Genomic DNA, 14,529 nt, shown 5'->3' with positions numbered 1-14,529 from the left:
GGGCCAACCCTTTCATTGATGTATTAGTTAAGAGGAGGATGGAAGAATACGCGGGTTACAGTGCATATATGAGGAGGTGATTCAAATGAAAACCTTGAAAGTTCAAGAGCATTTTGTAAAGTTGTGTGATGAGGTGGTAGGTGGCAGTCGTGTTCCTTTAGGTTCAGAAAGTGACCAACAGGTAGCAGAGCAATACTACAACACAGGAGAAGGCAGCAGCATCCTTAACAAGATAAACTAACCTTGCTGCTGTCAGCATGCCCTGCTCTTGAACAGCCGTCTGTGATGCATTTTTTGTGTAGCGGGGGGTGTCAGACCATTTAAAATTCATCACAGAATGACAGCACATGGTGATTTGTGTTTGTCATTGCAGAAAGTGTACAAGGGGTGTAGGAAGTTTAAAAGCAGGGTAACTTTTGTGGAGGATCCCCCAAGAACAGGGCAGGCTTACTGGGTAGTGATGGACGAGAATGTCGCATTAGTGGAGGAGCGTGTGAAGGAGAAAAGATTTGAAGATTAGTTTTAGTTCAGCAAGGGAATATTGTTCACAATACACTGCACTTTAGTAAAGTGTCTATAAGATAGGTGCCAAATCAGTAGACTGCCGAATTGAAAGACCATCATGTTGATGCCTGTGAAGAACTTTTGCATCATTTCCACATCAAATGTGATGCTTTTCTGGGAAACCCTGTTACAGGCAATGAGACTTTGGTCCACTATCACCAACGAGAAAAAAAAGGTCAAGCAAGGAATGGTGCCACAGCTCACTGACAAAACCAAAAAAATTCCATGCTCAACTGTCTTCTGGAAAAGTTGTACTCATTCTCTTCTGGGATGCAAATGGTAAATTTTAGATCATTACATGGGTAGGAAAGTGACAGGAACTAGTACTTCTTATTCAGACATGCTGAAAAATTAACTTTGGTGTGCAATCAGGAGTAAACAAAGAGGACTTCATACTTTAGGAGTATTTCCACAGCGTGCCAATGTCCAACTGCATACACAGTAAGGTGGTTGGGACTGTTGGGAATGCAGGAGAATGGCATAGGCTATCTTCGGTCAGAAAGGTTTCCGGCAGTTAGTAATAAAATGATATTTATTAATTATGAAGAAATACTCGACTTAAATGATACTGCCTCTTGTGAAATGTCCAGCTCAATTTGAAATGACTACAAGCCCTCTAAAATATTAAAGTCGTGTCAGTATGCCTCTGAGTGGTGCTTCTGTAGAGTCCAGAGCTGGCCTATGATGCCTACGGAGCCTAAATCTTGGAGACTATGGAAGAACTCTGCAGCCTGTAGACTCGGCGTTAGTTGGAGACTATATGCGACTCGGTACACTGATGAGAACTGTCCGCCGTAGATCAGTGCTCTGGCATTTAACATGGCATCGACCAGTTGCTATAAACACATGATGCCCACGGGTTGGCACCATAATCATCATAAGAGTGGAGCCTCAATCGATTCTGGTGCTAATGACAGATGTGACCAGAAGCTGATGTGGCATCGTAATATGCCTGACTGTGAATGGTGACTACAGTGCACGGCTACCAGGCATGTTGCTAATTGTATATGTGGAAGTATACTTTGTCAGACACTGTGAGCTTTGTGAGAAATTGCTGATGAGATGGCACAAAATAGTAACATGAGGACGTCCTTGTAGAAGCTCTGATAGAGACCTGCCATTAGAAGGCAGAGAGTGATAAGAACTGAGGAACAATAGAAGAGCATTCACTCTGGAACATTCTCGGCAGAGCTTCGTCATATGCATCTTAAATATTCTTACGAAGCATTTGGCTTCCCCAGTGCTTTGTGGTGAAAAAGATACTGTAGTCAAATGCTTGATTCCATTGAAGGAACAAAACTGGCAAAATTCTGTAGAAACAAACCAAGCTCCATTGTCAGAAACTGTCAGTTTTGGTAATCCCTCAAAACAGCAATGCATGAATGGCGCTCGTTGATGATGTAGATTGCATAGGAATGCAGAATGGAAGTGAACTGTATGCTTCCACTACAGAATGGTCCACAGAAGTCAATATGAAGACGTATCCGTGGAACAGTAGAACAAGACCAATTGCCGAGGCACTGCAGAATTCTCCGAACACGCACAACAGTGCACAGTGATGCGTTCAATCTGCTTATCAAGTCGAAAAAATCACAGTGTCGATGAGCAAGCTGTTTTGAGCTTTACCAGATGGCAATGCCCCATGTACAGCTGACATAGGACAGAAGTTTGACATTTGTGAGGAACTAGGACTCGAGTATATCCATTTGATGAGTGAACCAGAATAACACCTTGCTGTATTGACAATGCCTGACATTACAGAAAGTAACAGTGAATGACAGTATCCATGATAATTCATCACATAGGCATTAACATCAGGAAAAGATGTGTGAGAAGGCAGGTGCAGCACATTGCCCTGAATTTTCAGACCAGAGAGATCAAAAGCATACAAACCAAAAGTGTTCTGACTCAAAACTACTGGAAGGACAGTAAATGGCATTGATTTTTGTAATGTTCTTATTAGTAGTATTTAAGACACATGTTATTAAAATGTCAAGTTTAGCACCCTAATAAGCCATCACATACAAATTTGAAGGAAGAAATGGTGGATTGTCAAGTAATTTGTAAGTATTTTGATTCAGTAACGCAAGAGGTGCACCTATGTCCAGTCACACTGACCAGTCATCAGGGTAATTAACAATTCAGTTGAAATTCTAGTAAATTTTGATCGGCTGTGGACAGGTTTTGCTTTATGTGCATCTTCATGTTTTCATGACGTAAAAACTGTTCCATAAAATTTTGGGTGAATACTGCTCAAGGACCAAACCACTGTGTATGTGGCCAAAGCAAGTGCTGGAGTGTTAGTCACCTTGGCTCACTATGAAGAACACTGGACAGTATTTTATGAAACAGGTTTTGCTTTATTAACAAAGTATATACGGATGCAGATTTGCAACACCTGCGTCAACTTGACATCTTGGTGGCATTAATAATACTTACGTCCATGCGTACTACTTGCTGTTTTTGTGCTGAATGCTTTTACGAATGTAACTTTTGAGAGCAAACTTGCTGTACATGATCAGATTTGTTACATGAAAAAAAGTACAGTATCTTGATGAGGACAAAGTTTACATCCATGGCGGACAAAGTATTGTGGACATGATATGAATTTATTTCCGGCAGATGCATGTAATGACTGTTTGTGATATCTTGTTTATGAGAACACTGTACCTGTGCCGGCCTGCAGTAGTGTGGCTGGCCACACCTGCTGGCAGCTGTTTGGCATGGCACTTTGTCAATAATTGCAATTACAGGAAATGGCATGTCAGCGTTTGCCGAATCTCAAGTTTCCCCTGGTTTGAGAATTTGCACAACATGTGATAGGGTTGGATTCCAGTGCTACAATATTTTAGAAAGGAGTCTTTCATCAAGAACATTCTGAGCAGTTGTGTCATGGAGCATTTCATCAGCAAATGATTTTCCAGATGAACAGTCAAATTTGCAATTTATAGTAAGGCCACATAGCTCAGTAAGCCATTCCTTGTAGGTTTTCTGTGGTCACTTGGTACATCCATAGAATTTGAATCGAGCAACAGCAACATTAATTTGGCTGTCATAGTAATCTGTTAGAGATGTTTATCTGTTCATAAGTGCCCTTGTCTGGCTGAGATTCAGGAAAAAGCTTGACAACTCAGCCTGGAAAAAATAATCGACAATCTTCACCTTTGACACTGTAAGCCACTAAGTGTTGTTGCAATTGCTGAAGGTAGTTTTTCCAGTCTTCTACCTTCTAGTCGTAACTACAAAAAGGTGGCACAGTGATTTTGTTCCTTTGTTCCTCTTTTCTAAGCAGTAGAGTTTGAAGAGCAGCCATGAACTGTGTCATCTGATGTAACTCAAACAAAAGTAATTTATGTAAGTTCGTGGCATGAGTCATTTCTCACGTGGGACACACTATCAGAATAATTGAAGAGAGATGGAGGGAACATCAGTGACACACCTGACTAATGTTGTAATGGTTTGATGCAGCTCTCCATCCGAATAACTATTGCAACCTATATCCTTCTGAATCTTCTTACTGTATTCATCTCTTGTTCTCCCTGCAATTTTTACTCTGTACACTTCCCTCCAATATTAAATTGGTGATCCCTTGATGTCTCCAAATGTGTTCAACGAAATGTCCCTTCTTCTTGACAGGTTGTGCCACACCCCTCTTTTCTCCCCAATTCTATTCATTATCTCCTCATTAGTTACATGATCTTCCCATCTAATTTTCAGCATTCATCTGTAACACCACACTTCTAAAGCTTCCGTTCTCTAGCTGTCTAAACTGTTTATCATCAATCTTTTACTTCCATACAGGGCTACACTCCATGCAAATATTTCCAGAAAACACTTTGTAACATTTATATGCCATTGCGAGTCTACATTTTATATTCTCTCTGCTTCAGCCTTTATCAGTTAATAACAAAACACATCTACTACTTAATCTGTCTTACTTCCTATCTAAATCCTGCAGCATCACCTGATGAAATTTTATTACATTCAATTATTCTTGTTTAGCTTTTGTTGCAATTCATCTTATACCCTCCTTTCAAGACACTGCCCACTCTGTTCAACTGCTCTTCCAAGTCCTTTGCTGCCTCTGACAGAATTACATCACCATTGGCAAATCTCAAAGCTTTTATTTCTTCTTCCTGAACTTTAATTCCTACTTGAAATTTTTCTTTGTCTTCCTTTACTGCTAGCTCAATGTACAGAATGAAGAATACTGGGGATTGACTACATCCCTGTCTCACTCTTTTCTGAACAAATGGTTGCCTTCGTGCTCCTCGACTCTTTATAACGGTCATGTGGTTTATGTACAAGTTGTTATTAGCCTTTTGCTCCAATTTTTACCCTGCTACCTTAAGAATCTCAAAGCGAGTACCCCAGTCAACATTGTAAAAAGCTTTCTCTGAAACAACAAACACTTTAAAAGTAGGTTTGCCTTTCCTTAACCTATCTTCTAAGATAAGTCATAGGGTCAGTATTGTGTCACATGTGCCTACATTTCTCCAGAATCTAAACTGAACCTCGCCACGGTCAGCTTCTACCGGTTTTTCCGTTCATCTGTAAATAATTCATGTTAGTATTTTGCAACCATGATTTACTATAGTGTTACCTCAGTAATGTTCACACCTGTTTCCACCTGCTTTCTTCGGAATTGGAGTTATTACACTCTTCTTGAAGTCTGAGTGAATTTTTCTCATTCATCTTGCACACTAGATGGCAGAGTTTTGGTACTACTGGCTCTCCCAAGGCTATCAGTAGTTCTGCCTGATTTTCATCTACTCCCGGTGCCTTGTGCTGACTTAGGTCTTTCAGCTGTCTATCAGATTCTCCTCACAGTATCAAATCTTCCATGTCATCTTCATCTATGTTCTCATACATTCATATAATGTTACCTTCAAGTTCATCTCCCTTGTGTAGACCTTCTACATACTCCCACCTCTCTTCTTTGCTTAGGACTGTTTTTCCATCTCAGCTCGTGGTATTAATACATTTGCTTCTCTTTTCCTTAAAGGCATCTTTAATTTTCCTGCAGGCGGTATCTATCTTTCCCATAGTGATGTACATCAGTTATGCTAACAAAGTTCTGTCGCTCATCCCCTGCTACTTCTTGCATATAAAAACAACCTACGGTACCTCTGTCCTCCAACAGTACTGTCAGGTGACATAAGCATTGTGAAAGACAATAAAACATCCACCTTCTTAGAGTTTAGTGCCAACCAGTTACTTTCAGATGATTCACAGTAAATTCTTAGTAATAAACCGCAATGGAACCAATTACATTGTTCCATGCAGATCACAAAAGCCCACAGGAGATTAATATCACCCATCAGAGCCAGTAGATACGGAAGATATACTGTTCAAAATTCTTAGGCATCTGTATAGATAACAGGCTCAGCTGGGAACACAACATCCTCCAGATTTTGAAAAGGCTTAACTGACACATTTGCCATCATGATAATCTCAAATATCAAAGACATTAGTGTTCCAAAATCTTCTCATTTTGGCTACTTCCTTTTACTGATGTGCTCTGGCATCATCATCGCAATTGAAAAAAGTCCTTACCAACCAGAAAAAATTTGTCAGAGCAGTGTGTGGAGTACCTCCAAGAACATTTTGCCATAATCTTTTTAAGCTGATACGGATGTTAACTGCTAGCTCACAATCTCTCTTTTCGATTATGACAGTTATGCTTCACAGTCCTGCTTAATATGAAATGAGTGAATCATAGCAGCATAATAATACAACAAGGAACATGCACTGTGACATGAAGAATTTGTGTTTGGTACAAAAAGCTATAAAGTATACGATAGTTCGATTAAAATCACTTGACAGTAGACAATTCATGCGTTATAACTGACTTCCTCCAGTCAGAGTGCTCAACATCATGCTCGAACCATTCGCTATTAGCAGACTACCACAATTAGTTCACTTTGAACACCCTGTCCAGCTTTCTTTGTGGTGTCTTAGGGTCCCGAATCCTAGATGTGGCCCTTTTATTTCGTACACACACACACACACACACACACACACACACACACACACACACACACACACGATTCATACACAGCACTAACCAAATACTACTGGATACTTCTGCACAAGACCAGATTCATTGTCATTTATATAGATTTATAATCACAAAGATCACCTTATGTTACATAATCTTTATACAACATTCTGTGAAACTGAACTTTTGAAGGCTGTTAATCATTTGACTGGGACAGCAGATTCATAAATTCGACAACCTGTAGCAATGTAACAGCATAGGGTAGCGGCTAGCATTTAAACTTTACATGTAGAAGGTGAAAGGTTCAAATCTTGTCAAATGTAATAATCTTCTTATTTTTCTAAGTCTAATCAAAATACTTTAATAATCATTTTTATTCATTTGATTGGTTTAAATATAATTTTTTTGTTTCTAACACTTTGCCACATCATTTTTGTCATCGTATCTACTTTTTTATTTGCTCTTATTTTTCTTCCTATAATTCTTTTTTAATTTGGAATCTGCTTGTCACCTGTAATCTGCAACCAAATGCTGACCAGGACTGCTCATTGGTTGCTAATGTGCCATCCTGTGTAACGAATGTGAGGATAGTTTCAGATAACATATGACAGGGAGAAATGAACATTTGCTTTTACCACTAAAACTGAAATTTTGCTGCGAAAGATGGCTATGTATATTATGAAATTTTTCTGCCTTGGGTTTCCTGGTAGAGGTTAGCCTTAAACACCATGAACGAAGTGGTCGTGATTTTAGTTCTGCCACTGATTGCTGTTTTTTGGGATAAATTGCACCTCATAAGCTTGTGGTTAGGTTAGGACATGAGTTTAAATCCAAGGCTACAATACCCATCGTTTACCGCAATTCAGTCATTGGTCACTCAGAATCAAACAGTGTGTCTCCCATTTCCATTGTATCTCACAGCAGTCGCTTCCAGTGCTGCTCCACATTAGACATTAACAGCATGTGTGAAGGGACCTGCTATGTTTGTGTGTTGTCTATAACTGAACAGTAGCTGACAGCAGGTGTGGTAACACTGCATCAGCAAGTGACAGATGCCAACTCTCAAGTAATTGTAATCAAACTGTGGAAAAAAAGGAAAAAAAATCTTAATCTCACTTCCAAGTAATGTTAAGTTCCAACAAGGTAATAATTGATTATTTAAAAGTAACCAAAAGTTTATGTTCTGTAGATGAATTCTTTAGCAGTGACAGATATTATTATTTCTTGGCTCTTTACGTGCTTTCCTGTTTCAATGTAACTTGTTGCTGTAATTAACCTGAATAAATCAAATTATTAGTTTACAGCAAGTCCCAAAAATCGTCTTTGTATTATAAATCAAACTCTATGTTTGGATAATATCAGAAATTTGTATGTATAACCTAACCATTTCATTATTAGTAATATGAACATAATAGTGATTTAAATGTTTTCATTCATTCCACGTACACACACTATCACACAATAATAGATCAATGGAATAAATTTGGAAAGGTAAGATGTGTCCTTGGAACTTCAATGAATTAACACTTTTTCTTACAGTTTCTGTCAGTCACTTAATAAGTTTGTCTTCAAAATGCTGTGCCTGACTTTTGTGGTGTGAAATACTAAGGTTGCACTTCATAGTTGGCAGTTGGAATTCATGCGTAGTTATTTGTAATGATTTCTCATTGTTGCATTGTTGCAATTAGTATCTACTTACGAACATTACAAATATGAGAGCTGTCATATAGTTAGTATTAATATATTATTTAATTCTTATTCTTCTGCATCGAGTACCACTGCACATCCCCTTTATAAAGTTGGAGTTTGACTACAGTTCTATTGTACACCACATACAGCAACAGTAATACAGTCACTGAAAATCTTCTACACCTTTTGCAAAAAAAGTAATTTATATTTTTGTGTTTTTATTTGTATTATGGTTCGGCCATTGCCTTTTTGTCTCTTACTGTAAAATAAAGCTATCCTCAACCCAGATTGGTTTAACACTGCAGTGGTTTACTAGACATGATCATATGAGGTGGGGCATCAACTTGCCTTTTTCGAATCTGTGAACTGATCTATCCCACCAGTTGTAGGGAGATATACAACTTAATGCAGACCCCTGATCCAGTGCACCTTGGCATTTTTAGCATTAACATGTCGTCAGAGGTGAAAGAGGCAGGAAATGAAAGAAAAAAACCTAGAAATGAAGACTGAACCCCAGATTTTGGGATTTGTAGTCAGACCCATACCTATTAGTGATAAAGCCACAATGTCTATGTAGTACATATTTATTGAAGTTAAAGAAATAAACTTGTTTCTAAATCATTCATTGAAATACAGGTCAACACACTAATGTTTTCAAAAGTGTGGACCTGTGTCACCTTTTGTGTTCTTTTGTAGTGTATACTTGAGATAGATATCTAAACTTTGTGTACTTGCTTTGCAGGGTATTGTCTCCATTCTTCAGGCTGATAATGTTAGACGTGAAATTCCTCTAGTGTATAGAGCCACTTTAGAACTTGACATTCAAGGTGCACTTTCAAGTGGGAAATTCACAGTAGCACGTGACTTACTTCTGCAAGTTCAAACACTTAATGTTGTGAGGAAAGTGATTGGAGGAGAACCACAGTGCACGGAGTATATTCAGGTCCTCAAAAATCCTGTGACTGCAGACAAAGCAGCTGATATGCTGATTTCTGTAAGTATCTGCATTCACTTTCTGCATTTTAATGTTTAATGTCATTCAGACTTACAAGAAGATTCTTCTGAATATATCTGAATCACTGGCAAGGAATGGAATTTGTGTAAAAATGTTCCATATAATTATTTTATTTCTAGTACCAAAGAACAAGTTGTGTTAATGGAAAAGTATGTATGACTGTAGCTTGACTGTGGTGAAGATTACTGCAGAAAGACTGTACATGTTGAGGTGCAGGATTAGGTTATATTGTGAGGTTTTAGATAAAAGAGGTGATTTGCAATCATACAGAAGAACTGGAAACCAAGAAGACAAATGGCTTGACTGATTAAAGAGAATGATATGCCAAACAAGAAAAGAGGTCCATACAACCAGATGAAGAATGAGTAATAACTTTAACTATTATGTAAAAAAAATGAAGATTGACAAACAATAACACCCTTACATATGCTGTTCATGATGACTTCACTTGAGTATCACAAGTTTTTGTTTTTTCATGTAATATGTTTGTGGAATCTTGCAGTGGGTAACTGTGCAAGTAATAAGTAATAATGTAAGTGATAATGTAACCTGAAGACATTATATCATGTTGATAATCCCATGGTTTTTTGTTGTATGCAAGTTGTTTCATTAACCACTACTGATAACTACATCTGGATGTTTCTGTGCTTCCAGGCCACTTACAGGTAATTTAGATTATTTGTACTGTATGCCAAAATCTTAGACATGTGAACAAAATAACTCATTTGGAATGCAGTCCCCTCCGTTTAGTGATAACGGCTATGATTGGAACATATATTCTTTATTCTTCTGTGGATCATTAAATATTCTGCAGTATGTTAATAAAGCAGGTAACTAAAACCAAGAACATTACTGTCAAAAAATATGTTAATCTCTCTCATTCTCTCCTTCTCTCTTTGTGTGTGATATATATATATATATATATATATATATATATATATATATATATATATATATATATATATATATATATTAAAAACAAAGATTCCAAGACTTACCAAGCGGGAAAGCGCCGGCAGACAGGCACATGAACAAAACACACAAACACACACACAGAATTCGAGCTTTCGCAACTGGCAGTTGCTTCGTCAGGAAGGAAGGAAGGAGAGGGAAAAATGAAAGGGTGTGGGTTTTAAGGGAGAGGGTAAGGAGTCATTCCAATCCCGGGAGCGGAAAGACTTCCCTTAGGGGAAAAAAAGGACAGGTGTACACTCGCGCACACACACACACACACACACATATCCATCCGCACATACACAGACACAAGCAGACATATTTAAAGGCAAAGAGTTAAGGGCAGAGATGTCAGTCGAGGCGGAAGTACAGAGGCAAAGAAGTTGTTGAAAGACAGGTGAGGTATGAGCGGCGGCAACTTGAAATTAGCGGAGGTTGAGGCCTGGCGGATATCGAGAAGAGAGGATATACTGAAGGGCGAGTTCCCATCTCCGGAGTTCAGATAGGTTGGTGTTGGTGGGAAGTATCCAGATAACTCGGACGGTGTAACACTGTGCCAAGATGTGCTGGCCGTGCATCAAGGCATGTTTAGCCACAGGGTGATCCTCATTACCAACAAACACTGTCTGCCTGTGTCCATTCATGCGAATGGACAGTTTGTTGCTGGTCATTCCCACATAGAAAGCATCACAGTGCAGGCAGGTCAGTTGGTAAATCACGTGGGTGCTTTCACATGTGGCTCTCCCTTTGATTGTGTACACCTTCCGGGTTACAGGACTGGAGTAGGTGGTGGTGGGAGGGTGCATAGGACAGGTTTTACACCGGGGGCGGTTGCAAGGGTAGGAGCCAGAGGGTAGGGGAGGTGGTTTGGGGATTTCATAGGGATGAACCAAGAGGTTACGAAGGTTAGGTGGACGGCGGAAAGACACTCTTGGTGGAGTGGGGAGGATTTCATGAAGAATATATATATATATATATATATTCACACACACACACACACACACACACACACAAATTAGTCTGTGTATGTGCGGATGGATGTGCGCACGCGCGCGTGAGTGTACACCTGTCCTTTTTTCCCCCTACGGTAAGTGTTTCCGCTCTCGGGATTGGAATGACTCCTTACCCTCTCCCTTAAAACTCACATCCTTTCGTCTTTCCCTCTTCTTCCCTCTTTCCTGAAGAAGCAACCGTTGGTTGTGAAAGCTAGAAATTTTATGTGTGTGTTTGTGTGTTATTTTATTGTGCCTGTCTACCGGCACTTTCCCGCTTGGTAAGTCTTGGAATCTTGGTTTTTAATATATTTTTCCCATGTGGAAGTTTCTTTCTATAGAAAAATATATTAAAAACAAAGATTCCAAGACTTACCAAGCGGGAAAGTTCCGGTAGATAGGCATAATGAATAAAACACACAAACACACACACAGAATTTCGAGCTTTTGCAACCGGCGGCTGCTTCGTCAGGAAAGAGGGAAGGAAAAGGAAAGATGAAAGGATGTGGGTTTTAAGGGAGAGTGTAAGGAGTCATTCCAATCCCGGGAGCGGAACGACTTACCTTAGGGGGAGAAAAGGATAGGTATATACTCGCGCGCGCGCACACACACACGCACATATCCATCCATACATACACACACACAAGCAGACATATATGTATAATAGGATAGGTATATATTCGCGCGCGCGCACACACACACACACACACACACACACACACACACACACACACATCCATCCCTCCATCCATCCATACATACACAGACACAAGCAGACATTTCTAAAGGCAAAGAGTTTGGGCAGAGATGTCAGTCGAGGCGGAAGAACAGAGGCAAAGAAGTTGTTGAAAGACAGGTGAGGTATGAGTGGCGGCATCTTGAAATTAGTGGAGGTTGAGGCCTGGTAGATATCGAGAAGAGAGAATATACTGAAGGGCAAGTTCCCATCTCCGGAGTTTCCCACTAACAACAACCTGCACCCATTGTTGTTCACCAACCTAAGTTCAGCACAAGCTCATCTCAAACCAACACTTTTTCGACTTTTTTCACACCTTTATCTCTCCCTATATATATTTCTATTTATTTTCACTTAACCTCATATTACCCTTTCTACCTTCTAATACCATGTCAACCTCACAACATCCCAACAACGACCCCATTAAATTTTATTTACATTCCCTCCGCAAACATGCCTTCACCCTAGCCAGATTACGCTCCCATATTTTATTTACTCAGGCTTGTCTTACATTTGGCATTAGCCCCAAAGGCCTCACATTTAAAGTTCCCATCTCTGGCTGCAATCCTTCTTTCCATCATTTCTTATACCAGTTCCAAACTGCACAATCCATAGCCCTCACCCGCCTAATCCTTCACGTATACATCGACTCGGCCAATGAACACACCCGTCAACTCCTATCCCAAATCAAAGGCCTCAATCTTTCCTCTCCCACATCCACACCGGCTGTTCATAGCATCCTCCTACAGGCCAATCGCAAATTAGAACAGCATGCCACCCTCCACCTCAAAAAACTATCCAATCTCCTGGTTTCCCACCTCCGGAAAGGCAACTCACTCACCCTCCACAACCTTTCCAACAAACCTCAACCTCCTCTCATTGCACACAGACCCAGTCTCTCCCATCTACTCAATCTCCCACTTCCAGCTCCACTCCCCCCAAAACCTCAAAATTCTAGTCAACACAATCTAAAACCACAGCACCCCAATTCAGTAGTTAACCTTTCCTCCAAACTTCTCTCCCAATCCGAAACCTCTGTCCTACCCAAAGGCCTCACCTTCAGCCCCACTCCAAGATTCAGCCAAACTGCCTTTGTCAAAGATTTACTGTCCTACACTCGTAGTCTCTGCTGGAAATATCACTTTGCCACGAAGAAAAATAATCCTGATCCCACTCCTAATGATCCAACTCCCCAAGACACTATCCAAATTGAACCCTGCCTGGAACAGTTCCGTCCTCCATCACAGTGGGACCCACCTCCTCTTCCTCAAAATCACCCTCTCCAAACCTTCCAGGAATTTCTCACTTCCAGCCTTGCCTCTCAATCTTTCTTGAAAAACCTTAATCCTACTCCCAACATCACCACAGCCGAAGCCCAGGCTATACGTGATCTGAAAGCTGACCGATCCATCATCATTCTTCCACAACCGTGGTACTTGATCGTCAGGATTATTATGTTCGAGTATAATGTCTTTTCTGGAGACTAGAAATCTACTCTGTAGGAATCAGCATGGGTTTCGAAAAAGACGATCGTGTGAAACCCAGCTCGCGCTATTCGTCCACGAGACTCAGAGGGCCTTAGACACGGGTTCACAGGTAGATGCCGTGTTTCTTGACTTCCGCAAGGCATTTCACACAGTTCCCCACAGTCGTTTAATGAACAAAGTAAGAGCATACGGACTATCAGATCAATTGTGTGATTGGATTGAGGAGTTCCTAGATAACAGAACGCAGCATGTCATTCTCAATGGAGAGAAGTCTTCCGAAGTAAGAGTGATTTCAGGTGTGCCGCAGGGGAGTGTCATAGGACCGTTGCTATTCACAATATACATAAATGACCTGGTGGATGATATTGGAAGTTCACTGAGGCTTTTTGCAGATGATGCTGTGGTGTATCGAGAGGTTGCAACAATGGAAAATTGTACTGAAATGCAGGAGGATCTGCAGCGAATTGACGCATGGTGCACGGAATGGCAATTGAATCTCAATGTAGCGAAGTGTAATGTGATGCGAATACATAGAAAGATAGGTCCCTTATCATTTAGCTACAAAATAGCAGGTCAGCAACTGGAAGCAGTTAATTCCATAAATTATCTGGGAGTGCGCATTAGGAGTGATTTAAAATGGAATGATCATATAAAGTTGATTGTCGGTGAAGCAGATGCCAGACTGAGATTCATTGGAAGAATCCTAAGGAAATGCAATCCGACAACAAAGGAAGTAGGTTACAGTACGCTTGTTCACCCAATGCTTGAATACTGCTCAGCAGTGTGGGATCCGCACCAGGTAGGGTTGATAGAAGAGATAGAGAAGATCCAACAGAGAGCAGCGCGCTTCGTTACAGGATCATTTAGTAATTGCGAAAGCGTTACGGAGATGATAGATAAACTCCAGTGGAAGACTCTGCAGGAGAGACACTCAGTAGCTCGGTACGGGCTTTTGTTAAAGTTTCGAGAACATACCTTCACCGTGGAGTCAAGCAGTATATTGCTCCCTCCTACGTATATCTCGCGAAGAGACCATGAGGATAAAATCAGAGAGATTAGAGCCCACACAAAAGCATACCGACAATCCTTCT

The 14,529-nt window shown here is 40.3% G+C and overlaps 1 protein-coding gene across 8 annotated transcripts in view; it reads left to right on the top strand.

The window, feature by feature from the left end:
• LOC126278383 (integrator complex subunit 8) overlaps positions 1 to 14,529 on the top strand; it is a 169,040-nt gene that overhangs the window by 70,740 nt on the left and 83,771 nt on the right. For all 8 annotated transcript variants that reach the window (XM_049978469.1, XM_049978466.1, XM_049978463.1 and 5 more), the window contains one exon: positions 8,997 to 9,248. In XM_049978469.1, coding sequence (XP_049834426.1) covers positions 8,997 to 9,248 — 252 coding nt within the window. The remainder of the gene's footprint in view (positions 1 to 8,996; positions 9,249 to 14,529) is intronic.

Source organism: Schistocerca gregaria, chromosome 6 (genome assembly GCF_023897955.1).
Source record: "Schistocerca gregaria isolate iqSchGreg1 chromosome 6, iqSchGreg1.2, whole genome shotgun sequence".
Classification (NCBI taxonomy): Eukaryota; Metazoa; Arthropoda; class Insecta; order Orthoptera; family Acrididae; genus Schistocerca; species Schistocerca gregaria.
The sequence above is the reverse complement of the archived record's forward strand: the minus strand, read 5'-3'. Positions and strand labels throughout refer to the sequence as shown.